General features: G+C 39.2%; 1 protein-coding gene across 2 annotated transcripts; it reads left to right on the plus strand.

Annotated features, from left to right (window-relative positions):
• The first annotated feature begins 1534 nt into the window (after positions 1-1534).
• Positions 1535-20348, plus strand: NSRP1 (nuclear speckle splicing regulatory protein 1). Of its 2 annotated transcripts, none has more exons than XM_041126753.1 (7): positions 1535-1786; positions 3048-3135; positions 12979-13035; positions 14318-14465; positions 15405-15612; positions 16193-16301; positions 18700-20348. In XM_041126753.1, exons 4-7 carry the CDS (start codon positions 14352-14354, stop codon positions 19730-19732), a joined length of 1464 nt encoding a protein of 487 aa, XP_040982687.1. In that variant the 5' UTR covers positions 1535-1786; positions 3048-3135; positions 12979-13035; positions 14318-14351; the 3' UTR covers positions 19733-20348. The 2 variants fall into 2 exon arrangements, with proteins under 2 accessions (XP_040982687.1, XP_029884869.1); XM_030029009.2 differs by having other exon boundaries at positions 1540-1786; positions 14318-14449.
• The last annotated feature ends 542 nt before the right edge of the window (positions 20349-20890 follow it).

Genomic DNA, 20890 nt, shown 5'->3' on the forward strand with positions numbered 1-20890 from the left:
TGGATAACGCCCTTATGTTCCATATATGTGTGCTGTAATATAGAACAGAGCACAAAATAACCTGCACTCTATCGACAGAGCAACCTTTAATGGTATGATTCTGTGCTGACCTTTAATAGCATTTAGTAAAAGAGCTTTGAAGGATAATCACTCTCAAATCAAATCTGAGCTTGGGAAAAAAGCACTTTTCTCTTTACATTTTTAATTACCAAATGTTTAGTATTAAAATACAGCAGACCACTCTGTGCAACAGAAGACATACCACAATACAAAATATATTCTAATAAAAAGGCAGCGTTCCTGTGCTTGACCAGTCACTGTCACAACGCTATGTGCTTCTCAAAGCATCACCATTTTCCAGGGTGGAACTATCGGACTCGGGGGGAGCTCCGCTGATGCGATGATCTTCTGTTCAGTCTTGTAGCAACACCGGTCACGGTTTCGACTTGGGCTTTTGGAGTTACCTCTCTTCTTTGTTTCAGGTGTACCTCGAGCGGCGGCGTGGCAGCAGGGCTCAGCTCCAGCCGAGTACTTGTACCACTGGGTAGACACCTGCCTGTCGCTGGCAGAGATCACAAGGAGCCTACACAGTAAAACCACCCCATCTTTAGCCCCTTTTGGCACCCAGTTCCAGTGTGCCTCCAATTACATCTCTTAATTCCTCATCCAACCTTAGCGATTCTGGTATTTCACATATTTTATTAAATTAACTGTTGCTTTTTTATTTTTTTTATGCATAGCTACTAAGTATTTGTTGTTAAGATGTTAGGAAGTCTGTTAGGGATTAGTAAGAAAAAGCAATAAAAACATTAAAGGAAACAATTTTGCTAGTATAATACTATATATATTTTGCTACACTTTAAAAGCTTGATTAAAGTTTTTTTTTAAATTAATTCTGATGAGAGAGAGGCAGGGATGAGTTTATGACTACCAAGCTACAATGTTCATGAATGATACAACAAAAATTTTCAAGATTCAGTCTCCTTAAATTACTTTTTAGGAGTAATTTTAACTACAGGTTGTTAATCAGCATTTTGTCAAGTTCTTCTAAATGTGTTGTGGAAAAGCCCTACATTTTAATATAGGGGGAAAAAAGCTTTCTTATTGGTATAAAGCTCGAGATACAGCCAACTGCACCGTCTGCAGCAAGATTTCATCTTTCCAATAACGTTTCTTTTGGCAGAATCACTTTTTTAATAAAATTTTGGGAAATTAAACTCTTCTTTCTTTCTTTAGTCGGCAACAAGCGACATCTCCAGGTAGGTGACGACTGGCGGGGGCACGGTGGCTTCTCCCCCCCCCCCCCCCCCGGAGGAGCGGCGGCCACCGGCTGCCGCAGGGAGGACGCCTCAGGGGCCTTTCCCGCCTCAGGGGCCTTTCCCGCCGCCGGGCCCACGCGGGCCCTCGTGCCCGGCCGCGGGCAGCAGCGGCCACTGCCTGAGGGGCTGCCGGCGCCCTCGGCTCGGCTCGGCTCGGCTCGGCTCGGCTCGGCTCCCCTCCCCTCAGGGCGACGCGGGCCGCCCGTAACAGCCCTTCGTCTATCGGCACTTTCGCCACTCGGCAATGGGCCGTTAAAAAAACTCGTCCCCCGCCTCCGGCCCTCTCCGCCCCCTCTCTGCTTCCCTTCTGGAACGGGAGCGCGGCGCGGTGCGGCGGGAGCCCCCGGGGCTGGCGGGGAAGGGCGGCGTTTCGGCCGTGAGGAATCTGCGGCCGCGGAACGGCAGGCGGCTCTACTTGGCGGCGGCGAGGGCAGCGGCCGGGACAAGATGGCGGCGTTGAGCAAGCAGTGAGTGACGGTGGAGCTGGGGCTGCGGGGCCCCGCCGCGCCGCCGCCGGGCTCCTCGGGGCGGAGGGTCCGAGCGGGCCCTGCTCCGCGGGGCAGCGGCTGGGGGGGAACCTTGGGGCCGCCGCTGAGGGCGAGCGCAGGCGAGGCCCTGCCTCGGGCCGGAGCGAGCTCTGACAGAACCCCCGGGCCGGGCCGCAGGAGCGGGGCTCGCTCGTCCCCGCCAGCGCATGTCTACCGCGTAGCCTTGTCGTGTTGGCCTCAACTTAAAACTGTGTTTGTTAAAAAAAACCAAAAAAACCACAACAACAAAACAACAAACAGCGGGAAGGCACCGGCGGCTGCTGCGGTGTTGCCGGGGGATAGTTTTCCCTCTTGGGAAGTAGATTCCTCTCATGATTCTCAGACAACCCGCTGTGCAGCTGCCGCTTCCCAGCCACCCCCTGAGCACCGGCCTGACGTGGCCGAGGTGCTGCGGTTTGCTTCTCGGCTCCCTGCAGCCGTGTCCGTGGGAGCTGTTGGGGAGCGTGTTCGGAGCACACGGAAGCAACCCGTTCGTCACAATGATGATGTAGTACCTACGGCATCGCGGAGTTCTCCAGCTCCACGGTGCAGGCTGTGATGAACTATTTACTCAGTGATGGACTTGGGGAAAGGCAGGTGGGGGAGAAATTCCTGATTTAGGGATTGCTCGTTACCGAAAATTTAGGCAGTGTTCCTGAGCGCACAGGTTGGCTGTGTCAGCAGAAGAGTTCTGCATGTGTAGTTAATCAATCTGTGCGTGACATTAGCTGAATGTAAATCTTGTGTTTTGCTGTAGCTGTGTCTGTGGATTAGTGGTTTACGTTGCCAAGCAAAATAGGTGAACTTATGGCACCAGCAAACATAGTTACAGAGTAGTGTCTAGTGTAGACTAAGACTAACTCTCTGCAGGTTAAACAGTAGTAATTTTTTACTTCTCTAAGGGAGAACAAAAAAATAACTTGGAGAACTCTGGATAAGAGGGATTTGTGGCCTAATTTAGGAAGATCATTGCATCCAGAAACTTTGCATGGAAAAAGCAATAGCTGTGGGAGAAGCTGGCAAGCGTGTGGCAAGGCTAAGCGCACTGCTGCAAATGCTGCTCAGATCGATCCATACTTGATACATTATGTTGATGCTGATCGTTTGTTTCTAAAATTGTGAATGGTAGATTTTTGTTTTGGAACGTGCTGTTTGGTTTTTTGTAAGTAATGTTAAAGGTAACTTTTATTTTTTTTCCTAGATATGGGCTCATTATGCCAAAAAAATTACCACAGAAAAATCTGGTTTCGAAGAAACTCTCAGTGTTTGCAGATGACTCTGATGAAGAGGTCAGTTCAACAGTTTTCTTCTGAAATTTGCCCCATATTCTGCGAATTATTTGTTTACAACCCTTAATGCCTGCATCAGCTTATGGCAGTGTCCGTAAGATATGTGTCATCATTTTGGAATTGGGCATGAAATATGATCTGTTTTCTTTACTGCAAGTTACATGGAAGTGATGATTTGATTGTTAGTTACTTTTTGTTAACGCTTCCAAAAGTTCATCACATGTGGCAACCTGTTTGCAAGAGTTAACAGTATCTAGCTTGTAAAGAAATTTGTGGGCTATCACTGGTAAAGATGTCTGCAGATAGAAAGACAGCAGTAATCAACAGTCATTTCTTAGATATTAGCTTTAAAGTGTAGTTGTTAAGTGTATTTTATCCTTTAGCTCATTCCACCCAAATTTGATGTAACTGATTTATGGTGTTCGGACTCACTGTAAACAAAAGCAAAGCTGTACAACCCAAAAGTTCTAAAGCAAAAAAAAAAAAAAAGGCAAGTAATGAGAATTACTTGTAGTTCTGGAAGTACTCACAATACTTGTAATATTAGATTGAGCAATACGCAACTTTTCTGTGATCACAGAGTTTGTTGATACTCCATGATGTATGACTATATTGCATGATGTTGATAGTGTTCTTTTCTACAGGGTCCTTTAATTATCTTTTTTTTTGAAGTATTACCTTCAAAATACTGGCTTTCTACCTGCCCCAGTAGAGGGTGCTGTACACTGTAAAAATTACACTTCTGGATGTACTGCTATGAGTATAGGGAGCATCCAAGAACTGGTGTGGTATAGGCTGGTTTGGATACCTTACAGAAACCCAACTTTTAAAACAGAATTTTTGAAGGATTTAAAGCCAGTAGCTTCATAGTTCACAGGTAAAGAATAGAAACTCAGAATTGTGGAGATGAACTCTCCACGTGGGTGGAGCTTTCTGGACATGATGTTGCAATTTACTGGTTTTAATCAATGTGGAATTACTTGTGATAATTTAATCATAATGTCATTTATGTGTATATTTAGCTTTTTTCCACAAAATCCAGAAAATAAACTTTACATATACTTGTTGTTTAGAATTTTAACATTTAAGAAGTTGAAGTTTAGAGTCATTGAAATTCAGAAAGAGAACCTGTGTTACAAAAATGTTCTTACTGCTCTTGCGCTTCATTCAATGCTCTTTCGTGTCGTTGAAAAAACAAAATAAAGCATCAATTAATCTTTGTCAGGTTTTGACTCCTATTAGCAAAACATTTCTTTTTAAAAAGTTTTTTTTTTTTTTATAATAAACTAGCAGTTGTTATTTTTATGTCACAGAAAGCTTGAATCTAGCAATTCCCAGCCTCTGTGTGCCTGGTTCCATTACAGAATCCAGAATGCTGCTTTTGAAGGTCTGAGCAACCTTTATATGGGGCATGAAAGGGCCAAGGGCCTTCCTAGTAACATCCACTCAACTCTCAACATGAAACTGCCTCAGTGCATCTTATAGGACTTACAGGAAACAGAGATGACAGGAGCATGTCTTAAATCCCATCGCTTTCCTCACTTAGCTGCTGTCCTCAGTGCTGTCAGGAGGTGCATCCTTCCACTTGAGCTCATACCTAGCACCGTGGCTGTAAAGAGAGGCTTTCCTTTAAATACAGCTAATGGAGATGACGGCAGACCTGCTGTCCTCAATGTCAGGAGCACTTCCTTGTCAGTTTGGGATTCGGTGCCTTTCTCTACATTAAGGGACTGACCCCACATTTTCCAGATCCCAAGAATGAGCTTGATTTAATCTATTGCCATTAAACATTACACGGTAGGACTGGGAACCTTCCTGACTATGGGGCTATCTTGCATTTTTTCAATTCTCCATTTTCTCTTAATATCTAAACTTTAAAGCAAAATAATGAATGCTAATAATTATAATAATGTATGCTGCTGTCTACTAACTTTTAGTGGAATGGATCAAGTATCCTCCCTTTCAGAAAGGCTGACAGATTCCGTACCAGAGTCTGTTTATAAAGGCTCTTAAAAGTTGTCATGCTCATCAGTATGGTACATACCCAGCAAAAAGTAATAATCTCATAACTGCCTTTATCAAAGAAGATCATTTTTTAAAAAAGCAAAATTACTTTATTAGTTCAATAATAATTTCAGAGCTTTTCAAGATAAGGAGCAGCATTTGGGAGGGGTTTCATTTCCTGTCTGCTACCTTATCAGTCAGAACTACATCTCAAATGTCTGGAGATTATGTATTTTTAACTGAACTCTAATATTTGTGCTGGGAAATCTGCACACCTGACTTGGTCTGTGGTTATATATTAGATACCAAACTTTTGCTCCCCTTTTGTTTTTTAATGTTACTGTGCATATTTCATTAAGATTTTGCCTGTATCCTTGCTGAAGGAATTTGAAAGGGTTTTTTGCTGTGGCTAAGTACATTAATGGATGTTTATTGCTGATGAAGATGATCTTTGGGTTAGTTCATAAGAAATAGAACATCTGGGATGGAAATTTTCTTGAAATACAATGTTGACTGGGAAAAAGTAAACCAGGTGACTATAGTTACTTCTAGCCAACATAGTTGTGAATTATTTGCCTTCATAATGAGGAGTTGTTGCTGTTTTAAAAAACTGGAGGGAAGGTTGTTACCCCTAGGAAAGCCTGTTGTAGTGAGTAGATGTTACCTCAACAAACTATGAGATGTTAGAAATAAATTTCCATTCTGGCTTACCGTTATTTGTGATATATCCAATCCATTTTCTCCAAAAATATTACTCCCTTATTCATGCATTGCATTTTCAGAGGGGTGGCTTGTCAGTATTCCCAGTGTACTCTTCCACGTTCTGTTTTAACTTTGGAATTTAGTTGAAAATATCTCTGTGCCACAGCAGATAAAATTCCTGTTTCTTGATTGTGTCAGAATTGCCCAACATACATTCCTGTACCTTACCAGCCTTTCAAAACTGGTTTGTTGCTACAGGATGTAAAGTGTCGCTGAAAAAATAACTGTATATAGACCACAGTAGGTGCTAAATTCAGGAGAGAGATCGTGGAGTCAGTGTGGATAGTTCTGTGAATGTACCAGCTTGATTTGGTGGGTTTTTTTAGTGACCATCTAAAAGATGAATGGAGTGTTTAAGCTGGCGCAAAGGAAGAAACTGAAAACAAGCAGAAGACTATATCCGGTTGTAGACTCAGATTTTTGGTTTTGCTTACAGATCCTTCCATTCACTTTGCAACTTTGCAAAGGATACAGTATGACTAAAAAAAAGATTAACGAAGTAATGAGTATTGATGATGATCAGAGTTGATGCAACAGTTTTCAGGCAAAATAAGACTAAGTAGACTAAAAGGGCTCTTAGAAAAGAGATTATTGAGGAGAAGGAAGTGGAGAGGAATAACTCAAGAGGATGTATGTAAAATCAAGAATGATTCAGAGAAAGTAAAGTGATTTTGCCATTTCTCACAATATGAGCAGGAGGGTATATTACAGAATTACCAAGTGACTGGTTTAAGGTAAACAAAAGGAAGTTGGGTTTTTTCTCCACACAATGTGTAATTAAGTTGTGGAACTCATTGCCACAGGATATTGTGGCATGGCTAAAAATATAAATGGATTCAGAAATGGATTAGTCAAATTAAGGGGTGCTCTTGGTGTCCAACAGTGGTCCAGGTGCATCCTCCAGTTCAGGAAGTCCCTAACCTCTTCATTTCTGGAAGCTAGGAGGGAATGCCGAGGAAAGCTAATTCTGTATGTGGCTTGTTTTTCATGTTCTTTCTCTTAATCGTCTGCTAGTAGCCATGACTCGTATAGTGTATGAATTGAGATGAATCTGTTACCTGATGGTTTTTTGGTGTCCTCCACCACCCCCCCCCCCCCCCCCCCCCCCCCCCCCCCCCCCCACCCCCCCCCCCCCCCCCCCCCCCCCCCCCCCCCCCAAGACTTGAGTCTAATGTACATTTAGTGATCATCCATGTGCAGGCAGTCTGTAGTTGGATAATATAGGTCTCGATGAGGGCAAGCCTTAACAATTCACTGCTAAATACATATACATATACATGAGAGTGTAAGTAGCTTATCTTAAGATGTTTTGATACCAAAGTGTCATGAATCCAAACTTCTCTCAGTCTGAGATTCCGTATCTGATATGAGAAGAATGAAGTGAGCAGAGTCAGATCTTAGCCTTTCAGAGACATAGCCACATAGGGCCACAAACTTGGGGCAAGATCCATGAAAAACATGCAAGTATCTACACTTGAGTTCCCTGAGCTCCCTGTACAGTCAGTAGAGAGGCAGGTACTTCTGAGACACAACTTACCTTGTTCTAAAGTAGATGGCTACAATCGGTGAGATGAATTTTGCTCTGAAAGTGTCTCTTTCTCAGTCCTTTAACAATAAAGTGCTTTTGGACTGGCTAGCTCAGTATAAATGTAAGCTTTGCTTTTTGTGAACTGGCTGAGTATCTGTGCTTTCACTTGCTGATCAAATAGAGCTCCAAATTATCCTGCTGTTTCTGTTTGGTCAAATATTTTTCTGCGCATCCAGTTAAAACTAGATGGTTGTAGTGAGAGATTAAAATCAAACTGCGTATAATCTGCCTGATGTCACTGAAGCATTTCATTTCCCTTTAAAATGTATTTCACTTTAAACAAAGGTAATTTATTTTATGTGTCTACTGTAAAGCAGCATGTAGAGAATTCAAAAGGGCAATGTTAAAGGGCAAAGCCCCCTCATGGGTCTTTCATAACAGGTTATATTAGAGCAGAAACATCTTCTGGCTTTAAAAAAGGAATGGAGTGATGTCTTATATTGTCTATCAGTAAGTACCATGCCTGGGGTTTTGGTAGCAACCACAAATGCTTTTCCTTAGGAGGCAGGCTGTGCAGCTAATATGAGATACTCCATTAAGAATAGCTATTATGTTAGAATTTGTTGGTCTCGTACTTCTTGTGGCAGTCAGTGGGGAAAACCACGTCAGGCATCTCGCATAGACTTTGAGAGCATCTTTTGAAATAGTTGTGATGTTTTTTACAAGACATTCTCAGCTTCAGATTTAAGGTTGTAACTTCCTAGAAACCAGCTTCAACACTGAAAATTACACTAGTCACAGACTAAGACTTGTTTTCTGAGACTATGCTTAAATGGTACTGCACCCTCTGCTCCAGAAATTATGTCATTTACAGCAGTAGTTTAGGAGGAATTACTTCTAAAACCCCAATGACAGCAACTGGCTTTTTTTTCCCCAGGACAAATGAGTAGCAACTCAGAAGGATACATAGAGCCTGAGTATTCTTTAAACTAGGCACATTCAGTTAAATCATTTGCTATCCTCCTTTTGGTTTGGTTTTCTAAAAAAAGCTTTATACGATTCATTGTCTGACATTTGCCCATAGTAAGTTTCTGAATGTACTGGCCAATTTCAAGTGAATTCAACAAGACTAGATGTGTCTGGCTGCAAAACAAAGACCCCGTTAGTACCCCAATGAGGAGAAAGACTGGAAGCTGGGGGCTGGCTGCCTAGTGTAGGTGAGACAGGAGGAAGCAGGAGATGCAGAGGGAAACCAAGGAACTGCAGTTGGGACCTGAGATGTGGGAAGACGGGCATTGTGGTGGGAAGGCAGAGAAGACAAATTTGTAAGAGAATGAAATTTTGGTTGTCTCATTTGTGGAATTGCCTTTTTAGGTATTTGCATTTGAACTTTGAATTGAGCTTTTTGTATAAAGCTGTAAATGGTTTGCATGCTCTGTCATGAGTTGAACATAGCTGAGACAAACCAAAAACATTGGTCAGTAGTTTGAATGTCTGTTCTCCTTTGGTTGTGTAGGAGCAATGTAAAGAAGACATATTAAGAAGTAACTTAGAAGGGGTGCGTGCCTACAGGATAAGAATAAGGAGTTAGCCCAAGCACTTAAGAACCTCAAAGAAGCTTATAGATACCTGAAGGAGATAAGAAATCAGAGAGAACAATGAGAAATGTTAGTAGATTGGGGTGATTTTTTTTTTTTAACATTTTCAGTTGTGTACAAGCTATCTTCCATGGTCTCATAGGAGTGGTAGACTGGAGAGTCTCATTTCTGAGAGTTTCTTGATTTGCATGGATTCTATGTCATTTCACAGGATAGGGTTAAAACATTTTCTCCTTCCAGAAAATATTAAACTATAAGCTTTGTGCTTCAGAAGAATAGCTTGACTGCAGGGAAAGTATGAGACAGATTGCTGAGCTTATAGGGCCTTTAATAAATGGGCAGTTGATAAGTAAAAACAATACAAAAGAACGGGAAGTTCTCATCTATCAGAGCTCATAGCATGGCAGGAAATTGTCAACCATAAACTCTTAGGTAAGGTGTTTGTTTTTTGTAAACTTACTGCCACTCTAGACAAACAAATCGCAGGTGGACTTCTTTACAATTATATGTACAATAGTGAGGATTATATATTACATTTTTTTAATGCAATCTTTGTAGATCAACGTGTTCATTTCATGTAAGCAGACAAGGAAAACATTCTAAGCAGTGTTTCATATATTTTGGTGGAATAAAGCTTATTCTGTAAATATAACTGCAGAATCTGTTTTGTCTTCTACTGAGCCCTTGCTTTCTGGCATAATGCATGGGAGATTCCTTACTGTTCAGGCACCTTTCTGCAAAACCAGTGGAAGAGTGTCTGGTAAAGGAATCCTTCAGTGATGACCCTTAATATGTCAAGCAGAGGACTATCTTCCCCAAGAGCCGGGAGGAAGTGTAGGTCTTCTGTGTAATGCTGGCGTGTGCTCCACTGTCAGTTTAAAATAGTTGTTTGCATTAAGAAATGTATACTGACTCATTTATAGCATTTTTTTAGAAGAAAGCATATGACATAAAGATCAAGTGCAGTATTCTAAATATTTCTCAACATCAGCTCATGAACCCTGAAAGCCAGAGATAAATACTAGATGAATGAAGCCAGGATTCTTGTAGGTTGTTTTAAACTAAATAATCCACTATCTACTTCCCCCAGTCAACCAGCCAGCCAGCTACATGAATAAATAAAAAGCTATATCCAATTCTAGTCCAGATAATCAGCAAGCTGCAGTATACAGGGTGTAGTCCCTGATACCAGAGTGGACTCTCTGAGTGTGCTGCTAATATCTGCCAAGCTCAGCTTCCTAAAGCCTGAAGCGTGGTCTGCTTCCTTACCTGGTTATCTGCAGCTAAGTTAAGAGAGAGAGGCTGCTTTCTAGTGATGAGCATAACTGAATCAGTGCAGGGTTTTTCTTCCATGGAAGTGCACATCACGGTTTCCCTTTATTACTGTAGTTTAACCACAAGGTTTAACATTTTGAAATCAGAGCTGGATTTTATCTAAGTCTGCATGTAGCAATTAAAGCACCAGAAAAAGTTGGAATATGTGCCCTTTCAAGTTCCCATTTTTGTCTGTAAGTCCCTCAGTTGGAGTGGGCTAGGAAGGAATATTTTGAATATTCTGTGTCTCAGTTTTTTCTGATTGTAATATTACTTACAAAAGTAAGTACTGGCATGTTTATGGGAAGTGAGCAAAGGTCTGAGTATCTAGAATTCAGTGGATGCTATGATGTGATACTATATGTACTTCCCTGAATATTGACAGTGTTGCCTTAGCACCTTCTCTTGCTGAGTTTGGAATTACTTGGTACTCCTCTGAGATACTACCTTTCTGGCTTTTTTTAAAAGCTACACAGAAGCTTGCAAGTCTTTTTATTATTTGTGGTTTGCATAGCAGAAAAAAGTCCCTTAGAAGTGTTCCCTGTATGTACCTGTTAGTCCCATATGACTTGTGAACTCACTAATAATCTTAACCATCCTTGCTGGGTGGCAGCAGTCCCGAAGATACTGCGGTCCTGTGATCTTCATGAAATGTGGCAGCTGGATAAAGGCACAGCCATAGATGAGAATTTGTGATTTTAATCTTTCTCAGTGTTGAGGAGGAACTGTTCACTGACTGCTCAGCACAGGGCTAGCTTTTGGTCACACACAGTGTTGCCCACCTGCCAAAGCCAGCAGACAGGGTGTCTGAGGAAGTGGTAAAGGAAATAAAGAGACAGAGGTCGCAAAGTCACATATAACGAAACTCCATTAATTCTCCTGTTCATGGCACAACTTGTTCCCTGTTTCTGAAATTAACCAGTGAAAAAAATATTTGGACTGTTTACAGTCTCTGATGTAGAAAATTGTGGAAAAGCACTTGGTTTTTTTCCTTGTTGACACATCTGTTAAAATTTTAATAGCATAAGAAAGAGGGGTCACGACAAGTTATTATTTTATTTTAAACATCAAATGTATTCAAAAGCCTTCTTGTTCAGGGGATCTGTTTGAATTTACATGGTGCTAATTCTGTTTGATTTCAGAAGATCCTAGTCCCTGCTGCCAAGCTCCCTGCTAGGTGGTTACCATTTTTTAATTTTATTAAGAGCTGATTACGCAATCTCTTTGTCCTTTTAAAATGTGATACAGAGCGTGTATTAGTCAAAGTTACAAAACTTGGGAAGCTGCCAAAATGCAAAAGGATTTTTCCTTCTTATTTCTGCTTTTTAAGATCAAGAGATACTTAATGACATAAACAAGCATACGAGTCCTGTCATTTATAGTGAATCTGTTTAATAAACAGTATTATCTATTGGATGAGAAAAGGTAGATAGGCAGTTTAGTTCAACACTAATTAAAAGACAAAACCAAGTAAAATGCAAAGCTTTTTTTAAAAGACAGTATGATTAGAAAATGTGTTTTCAGTATTGGATATGTGTTTTCTTAGGGAAGATCAGTACTGCTATTTTTTAGCATATTAATCTTGAAAAAGGAAACATTAACGTTTGAAGTACATGCTGTTCAAATCAGCAGTATTCTTATTTCTAAAAATATGTAACTAATGATACAGATCAAACTTGAAATAAGTGCCATATCCGTTTGGATATTTGTCTCTTACTATGAATACATTTTTTTCATGTGATTGTCAGTAAGAATGTCTGCTCGTGACTTCTACATGTCTGATGACATTTACATGCTGGAAGAAGAGTATGTATATTCTGAATAGCACCTATCTATTTCACAGACTATTAGAAATACAATTTAAAAAGTAATTGAGAACATTTATCCTTCTTTATTCACAAACATATAATTCCCAGGAACATTAAAACATTTTTGATATATAAATTGGTAGGAAGGTATCATTCCAATTTATTTTGATTTGGGGGGTTTGTGTTCTGTGTTTTCCTTCTTTCTTGTTGTTTTTTTTAATGGCAAAACCTGAAAGAATTGTAGTGTTCGGGAGTGAAGAGATGTATTAGAAGCATCCTTCTCTTAGGAATTTGTTTCAGTACTGGCTTTAGCTGTCCTTTGCTAGATGTTTTGCCTGCTGATGTGCTAGCTTCTTGCACTAACAGACTGACCCTTGCCATAGTGGACGGGTATGTCTTTTCTGCCTGTTTTATGGCAGTAGCTGGAGGAAGGCATTGCAACTAAACAGTTTTCACAGACCTATGTCTCTGTGCATTTCTTGGACAGAGATTACTTGTTTTGTGAAATGGCATGAAATTTTGTGCAGCTTTTGAGGTACACATGTCATTGAAATACTGTTCTTAAGCTCATCACCATTTTCATTAAAAAAAATATATATACACATATATATGTTGAGGTACTGCAATACTGTGTTCATTGAAAAGGCTGATTCATTGTATGCTTGTGAATGAACTTTCAGTTTTTCTTGCTTACAGAAAAATACTGTTGAAGTGAGAGACTGACTTATGTAATGGGACTATTATATAATTGTTCATTAGAATGGTAGAAAAATGATATGAGCTGTGTCAATGTAATTAATTTTATTTCTTCAATGTTTCCTTCTTTTAGCCATCTGTTGGTGAAAGTCTTCAGAAAGAAGCATTGAAAAAACAAGCAATGAAACAGGTAAGATGCGGTGGGGACTCTTCAGGCCCATAGCAGATTAAGAAATTACTGCATCCATTCCCTTTTATTAAATAATTGCAGAAACATAATTGTGCAACTTCAGAGTTAGAGTTACCCTTTAAAAAAATTCCATATAATTTTATGGTCTTGTGCATTGCTCTTTGCAGCACAAGACTTTCTTTAAAACTTGACTTGAAATTCTCAGAACCATTCCTCTAGCAATGATTTTGTTTCACTTTTCTGGGCAAGATTGCTCTTTTTGAAATTCTTCTGGCTATGGTCAGAGTAGCTGAAGAACTGCCTGATGAAAGCTGCGTGAGTAAGGTTTAACACAGAGCTGGTCATAATTTAAAACAACAAAATTTCTGTTTACTCAATGCAAGCACTTAAATATGTAAGATGTCAAAGTTTGTTTTGATGTTTTTAGAATTGCTCAAACAGTTTGTTTCATTTTTAGAATGTAATGTTACAAAGTATTGGGGTTTTAAATATTTAAATATATACCAACAGTGAGCCTTTTACTGTAATCAAGGAATAAATTGTGCAGAAGAAACATGAATTTTACATTTTAAAAAGTTCCAGACCAATAAAAGACATAGGTAGAAGAAAAAGCTATTTATGCATCATACATTTAACAATTTTTTTTTTTTTGATGGAGGCAATATGTGCTTGAGAGAAACTTTTATGGGTGCTGTTCAGCATTCCTCTTCTGTTGTCAGGAGATCTGATCTAAGGCCTCCCCTAGTAGTTGTTTTTTTTCTGATAGGGCTATTAAAAACTGAATGGTTTCACAGTTCTTACTTCCAACTTGACTGTACAAACAGAAGATAGAACTGTGACATATGGAATTGTATCCTGAATTACATTGGTACATATTTGTTATTTGGAGCTTTAGGGAAGGGAGATAAACTATAGATGAAAACAGACAGTAAAATTCATTGAAATGGTGTTTATGAAAAAAATTAATTACATTATTTGATGGAACAGTTTGGTCATTAAGAAGTTTCCAGTGTTGTTTTGACTGTTGTGCTTTACTTCCTGTACTTCCTATAACTGCAAATACGGGTGATGATTTGATTGTTTGTCTTCTCAATCCTGGTAAACACGTCAAGAACTTTGTAGATCAGGCTGGTTTTAATTTACACTCAGTGTTCCAATGGATAGGTTTATACTATAGATCTGTTTAAATTACAATATAGGAATAAAATTTTGGAAAATAGTACAAATTTCATGCTTAATTTTTTGGTATCTTTTCTTCTCCTCCCCCCTTTTTTTCTTTTAGACTAAATTGGAGATTCAGAAGGCTTTGGAGGAAGATGCTACAGTGTACGAATATGACAGTATTTATGATGAAATGCAGCAGAAGAAGAAAGAAAGTAATGCCAGAGTGTTATCTGGAAAAGATGACAAAAAGGTCGATACCTGAAAATGTATGCTGTCTGTCTTATCTCTGTATGTTTGGAATAACTATGATTGATTAACTTTTAAGCTTTGCCAAATGCATTTTCTCATGGGGCATGCAAGTATGGTGCTGAAATCCTGTTATATCAGGTATTAATTTGCAAGACTTTTGGCAAAACTATTATTTCATCAGATACTTCAGAGTCCTGCTCGGTGGTATTCTGGAGGGCGGCAGTCTACAAGTTTCCCACCCAACTTATGATGCACATATATCTTTCTGTGTATTTCTGAAGAGAATGTTACAATGGGATAACAAGATCAGAGGCAATGGGCCCTGCAACAATACTACTTCTGATAATAAGGACTCTTTCGTTATTAAGCCAATGAACATAAATCATCCCTCCTCACTCACTAGTGTGCTTACTGGAGAACTGTCAGAAGACTAAAGTAATTAACTTTCATTGGTGAAATGTGAGCCAATTTCCACAGCCCAATGCCTTATTTCAAAGCATTGTTGAATTATCCTGACAAATGATATTTTCGTAGTTACTTACTCTCTTTCATTTGAAAGCTCTTGTCAGGTCATGTGGGTGTAAAAGGAAGCTTCCCACTCCTTTACAGCAATAGAAAGGCAAGACTATTACAAAACAGAAGACAGAGGGGTGAGAAATCAAAAAATATTTAATTTCAGTCAGAGCAAAAATCATCCTAGTCAAAAATGGGGTGAATGTTTTGACTGAATACAGCAACCTCTTTTGTTATTGGGAAGCATGCCATGTTAGTGATCTAAAAGGGAATGACAGCTTATTTCAGATAGCTATCAAACAGTGTGAGAATATGTTAGACTAGCTTCTGTCAATTTTCTTCCATTACCAACTTTCTTCAACATCTCCATCAATCCCAATTTGTGTTTTCTCAGCCACCTCAATTACCTCGCAGCCTGATACCTTTTTTCCCTCCTATTTTAGCCCAGATATATCCAAAATATCCTCAAAGCAGCTGAAATTAGAAAGAAGGAGCAAGAAAAAAGAATGGAAAGAAAAATTCAGAAAGAGCGTGAAATGGAAGGAGGAGAGTTTGCCCACAAAGAGGCTTTTGTGACTTCAGCCTATAAGAAGAAGCTGCAAGAAAGGGCTGAGGAGGAGGAAAGAGAAAGAAGAGAGGCAGCTCTTGAGGGTGAGATTCACACTGAAATAATTCCCCTTAAAAAGAAGTATGGCGTTATACATGATTTACAACATCGTCATCTGGTCTCTCAGTGAGGCTTGAGATAATTAAAATCAAAAACGACCAGATAGCAGATACTGAATCAGATCCCACTTTGTGTGTTACTTTCCTTTGTACATGTTACTAAAGGAACAGAGGAAGCTCCTCTGTTTGTGTGTCAAGTACTGTTTGGGTTGCTACTTTTAAATTTTGAGGAGCGGTCAGTTGTTGAAGGAAGACTCGTAAGACTGGGGTACGATGATGCTTACAATGCTTACTTCATACATTCTGTACAGTGTCCCAAGAATAGGTGTAAAGAATAGGGTATAGGATCATAAGATGAGTCAGGTTGAAGTGGACCTCTGAAGGTCGTCTGTTCCAGCCTCCTGCTCAAAGTGTGGTCTGCTATGAGGTCAAATCAGGTTGCTTTGAGCTTTTTCCGCTCTGGGCTTGAAAACCTCCAGGATGGAGACTGCAGTCTACCAATTTTGAGTTGTGTCTGATGAGTATTTGTGGCACAGTAAGTCCAACCTTACTTTCTTTCTCTTAGCGTACCTGGATGTGACTAAACAGAAGGATCTCAGTGGATTTTACAGACATCTTTTAAACCAGAGGGTAGGGGAAGAAGAGATGCCTAAATGCAGCTTCCGTGAAGCCAGGTAGGATGCGATTCCAGAAGGCTTTCAGATATAAACCAGCTTCTGGCTGTTTGTGATTCCAGACTCACTGCAACATTGTAACAATTAAGACAGAGAGTACTAAAACACTGGTGGGGTAAGCTGATTACTTCATACATCTGATTTACTGAATTGTTTGGAAAATGTCTAATGATCATCAGTGGTTTAAACTATAAGACAGAAACAAGCAGGAGAGGGATGCCGTTTAAAAAGTGTCAAGAGGATTGGTATTATTCTAACCTACATTTACTTTGGTTTACATAATATTAGGCAATCTGCATTGTTACGTATTTTGAATCATGAGGGAGACAAAAGGTAAAATAATGAGCATAGAGGTAAGTCATAGGAAATGATGTTGTCATAGGAATTTCCTGAAAAGAATGTGAGTCTCTAACTTTGTCCTTATTCCACATTTACAGGTTCATAAAAAATAATTGAGTGTTGACGCTGTGGTAAAAGGAAATTAATCAAATATATAGGAAATCTGGTGGGAATATTTTAAAATCTTAATATATGCACATTCCAAAGCAAAGTAATGAGATGAGGCTGAATTATTTATGTAGTTGAGATGGTGAAATTCTGCCCTGTGGATAAATACAGTGAAGGGGATATGTTTCTTATATGCAACAACAGATCATTCAGGTCAAACGTGACTTGAGATAGGCCTTAAACCTGGATGTCACTAGTTAAATGCTTGCTATCACAAAGAAAATACAGCTTTCTTTAAGAGATCTTCTAGATCTGAGGTTGGATTATTAGAAAGTAAATTCCTAGCTTAAATGAAGAATGTGATCACAGTGAAGTTACTCAGCTATCTGAAATAAGGGAATTCTCGGTTATGTCTTTAGTATAAGGATATGCCACCTTATTGGAAATAAATAGGGGAAAGTAGTGTAAAAGAAGTAGGAAGTAAGAATTACTGACTGGAAGAAAAGCAGAACAGCTTCCTGAATTTAAGCAGAAAATGGGAAATTTGAGACCACAGTTTTGTCATTTGAGACTTAAAGTATTAGTATACCTATGTGTTTGGAAAAACATCCTGTCTCAGGCTTTCACCAAAGAGAAATACTCTCAGGCTTTCACCAAAGAGAAATACCTGCTTGGTTTCAGTGGTGCTCAGAGATTGCTAGTGAGGTAGTTAAATGAATTTTGCATTTTATGGTTTTTCTTTTTATTGATGAAATCTAAGTAAACTCAGTTGTATCTCTTTATAAAAACAGTAGCAGTAATGGTCAGCCCACTTGGTTGTCCATTTGCTTTAATAGTTCTTCTTTCAGAGCGTCTTCTGGATGATGTAGTTCTGTATTGTGTAGAGATCATTTGAAATGATGGTTTGTTAATCTTGCAAATTAGGGAAATGTTCCCTTTGTGAATTGTATATAAAAATTAATTTGGGGAAAAGAAGTAGTACTGTAGATGGTGCTCCCAGCAAGGCTTTCAAATAAGCTCAGGTGTATTTTTTAATTTTACTCTTTCTTACGGTGGTACACTAGGATACAGAGAGAAAATGGCTCAATTTTCAGATCTCAGAATTTGTATCACTTGTTCCTAAAGTGATCCACCTTTGACTTGTCATTTTAATTAATTGGATTACTAAAGAAATTATCAAACTTTTCAGCATAATTTTTAGTCATTGTTCATAGACTAACAATGCTTTGAAGTATTCATCAAACATTCAATCTAACTAGATGGTGTGCTGATTTATAAGAATTTACCACTGACTGTTACTGTAGCTGTATGATTAAAAAGAAGAGACATGTGCCTTGTGTGAGTAAACACATATTTCCCTATCAGTCAGAAAAGAATGACAAAGCATAACCTTTCTGTCTACTGCCCAAATTTGTCCTCCATGGGTCGGCTTTTTGTATTTAAGAATCTATGACTTGTTAAAAGATACTAATTCCTATCTAGCCACGAGAATGAGATCCTCAGAAATACTGGATTAAAAAAATCTACTACTACTAATGGAAGCTATGTTCCTACCTCTCTCAACAAAACATACAACCTGCTGCTTCTCTGGATAATTATTTGACGTGAATAGAGGAGTAAACATATAGGAAAAAACGTGTGGCTTGCCAAAAAGCTTACACAGGAATACAAATCTATGTCTTTTTCCTTAGGTGGAGGCTACAGATACTTAACCATAGTCATTCTTTTAGATAAATTCAACAGCTCGCATTCACGAATGAACCAGATACAGATACTTAACAGAAATCCTTTGCGCTGGATTCCTGGAACCTGAGCCACAGATCGATTTGCTTTCTTAGACTTTTCAGGAGCATCTTTTGCTTAAGTACTGACCAGAAGCCAGTTTGTAGAAAAGTCTGAGATTTCAGGCTGTGTAATGTTGTTTTTTTCTTTTTTAACATAAAAAATGTAGGATAAAGGAAGAAAAATCTGACAGTTGTTACGATGAATCCAACCAAAGGAACAAATGCCCATATGAAAGACAACGACTGAAGCCCTCTGCTAAGAAAGAAAGTAATCCAGATGCTGATACTGACTTAGGAACTGATAGTAGTGATGATGATAAGAGACATAAAAATAGTAAAGTAAATTTGAAAAAGAAGAAAAGGAGAGAGAGCTCTGTGAGCAGTGAAGAGGAGGCTAAACGTCACAAGAGCCAGAGGCGTTCCAGGTCACCAAGCTCATCCAGTGTGGAGGAAGAGCTGCGCACAAAAGCCCATCTTACAAAGAGGGGAGAGAGCAGACCAAGCAGAAGGGGAAATGATGAACAGTACAGGGAAAAAGATTATGAGAGAAGTAAGACCCACGAAAAGGATCACCAAAGGGAAAAGGAAGAGCGACACAGATACGGGGATCACACTAATAAAGATAACTACAGAAGGAGGGAAGAGCAGGATGATAAACAAAGGGGGAAGGAAAGAAGAGAGAGGGAGGGACATGGCAGAGAATGGAGGAAGGCAAAGGAGAGAGAAGAGAAGGGTTCAGAAAAGGAACGAGAGAAAGAAAGAATAAGAAATGGTAAAGATAGATATAATGACAGAGAGAAGGATAGAGGAGAGAAATGCAGAGAAAAGGAAGATCATGTGAGGGAGAGGAGAGAGAAATGTGGCAGTGATGAAAAGAAATACAGAGAGAGGAGGGAAAGTACTCCTACATCTTTAGAAAAAGATGGAGAGACTGATCTGGAAAAAGAGAGAAAGGGAAAAGAAAGAGAGGCGGATGAGAAGGGAAGATCCAGCTCTGGAATTTTGTCTGAGCAGAAACGTAAAGCTGGAGAAGAAGGGGAGAAAGAGGAGAAAAAACAAGCCCAGAAACCATCTGAGAGCATGAGCAAATTTGCCAAACGGAGCAATGAAGAGACAGTCATGTCAGCAAGGGACCGCTATTTGGCAAGGCAAATGGCACGGGTCAGTACTAAATCTTACATTGAGAAGGAAGAAGATTAATATCCCTGTGGTGGACAAAAACACTTGGTCTCTCAACCAAGAGGAAAAGCCACTGCTGCACGGACTCTTGTACAGAAGTAAAAGTGTATCCTAGCTATTTATTACTGGCTTTCATTTAAGAAATTTTGTGTGCCATAATAGAAGAACAACTTTTGAAATGGATTAATGGATCCCTTGATACACACCCTTAGTCTGTTTATACAGTTGAAATACTAAATTTGGCTGACTCTGGCCTTCAGTACCCTATCCTTGGTACTTGGAAGATTCTGGGACAGACCTAGAAGTGTTAAACAACATAAGGTGAGAATACTTCCCCCTGGCAGCCCCTACTCCTTTCACCAGCTGAAACAGTGAGCTCTGCTGAAACAAAGGTATTCTCAGGCCTTAGTGGGAGTCGTTGCCCAGTGATGCTCTCAAAAATGAGACGCAGACAGACCTGTAAAAATGGGGAAAAAAGCAAGAAAAACAGCCTGAATAATAATCTAGGAGATTTCTGTACGTAGTATGGCGTTTTGTAAGCTAAATGCATATTGATATATGAAATTTGTATTTATGTGTGGGTTTTGGGGACCTGATGTACAGAAACACTTAAATAAAGTGTAAGATACATACTGGATCTAATGCATGGGTCTCTTTTAATGCTTGTGTTATTATACTGCATCTTTTTTGTGTGAAATAAGGTATATAAGTCTCTTTTCATGTACTACAGTCATACCTGCTTGTTCTACTGGAGGTAATATTTTAGATTTGTCAGTCTGTCTGTTCAAAGGTCCATAATCAAGAATAAAGTTATCTCCGAACTATAACTTGGTAAGTAGGCTATCTGGTAGTGGTTGTAGTTTTTAGAATACATTTTCAATGCTTTTCACAATGGTTTCTTTCACTTTGTTTTGTAGTAAATTTATCACTTTTATGCTACAGTAAGGTGAACTAAAAAAAAAAGATTTTGAGATTGGTGTTTCTCTAATATTTTGTTCAGCAGATTTAGTAATGAGACAAAATGTGAGTAAAATTAAATGCCAAGCCTGCCAGTGTACAAAGATTTGAAATGGAATGACTTTTATATGTAAGCTAATCAAGTAACTAAGCACTTAACTCCAAATGTGGATCAGTTTGTTTTTGCTGTTCTGTCTAAACAAATGTAATGTGTATTGGTTC

Source organism: Aquila chrysaetos, chromosome 10 (assembly GCF_900496995.4).
Source record: "Aquila chrysaetos chrysaetos chromosome 10, bAquChr1.4, whole genome shotgun sequence".
Lineage (NCBI taxonomy): Eukaryota > Metazoa > Chordata > Aves > Accipitriformes > Accipitridae > Aquila > Aquila chrysaetos.

Coding starts and splice junctions, on each gene's coding strand:
- NSRP1 (XM_030029009.2), top strand. CDS start 1,767: ATGGCGGCGTTGAGCAAGCA. Junction 1,787..3,047: donor ATGGCGGCGTTGAGCAAGCA/GTGAGTGACGGT, acceptor TTTTTTTCCTAG/ATATGGGCTCATTATGCCAA. Junction 3,136..12,978: donor CAGATGACTCTGATGAAGAG/GTCAGTTCAACA, acceptor TCCTTCTTTTAG/CCATCTGTTGGTGAAAGTCT.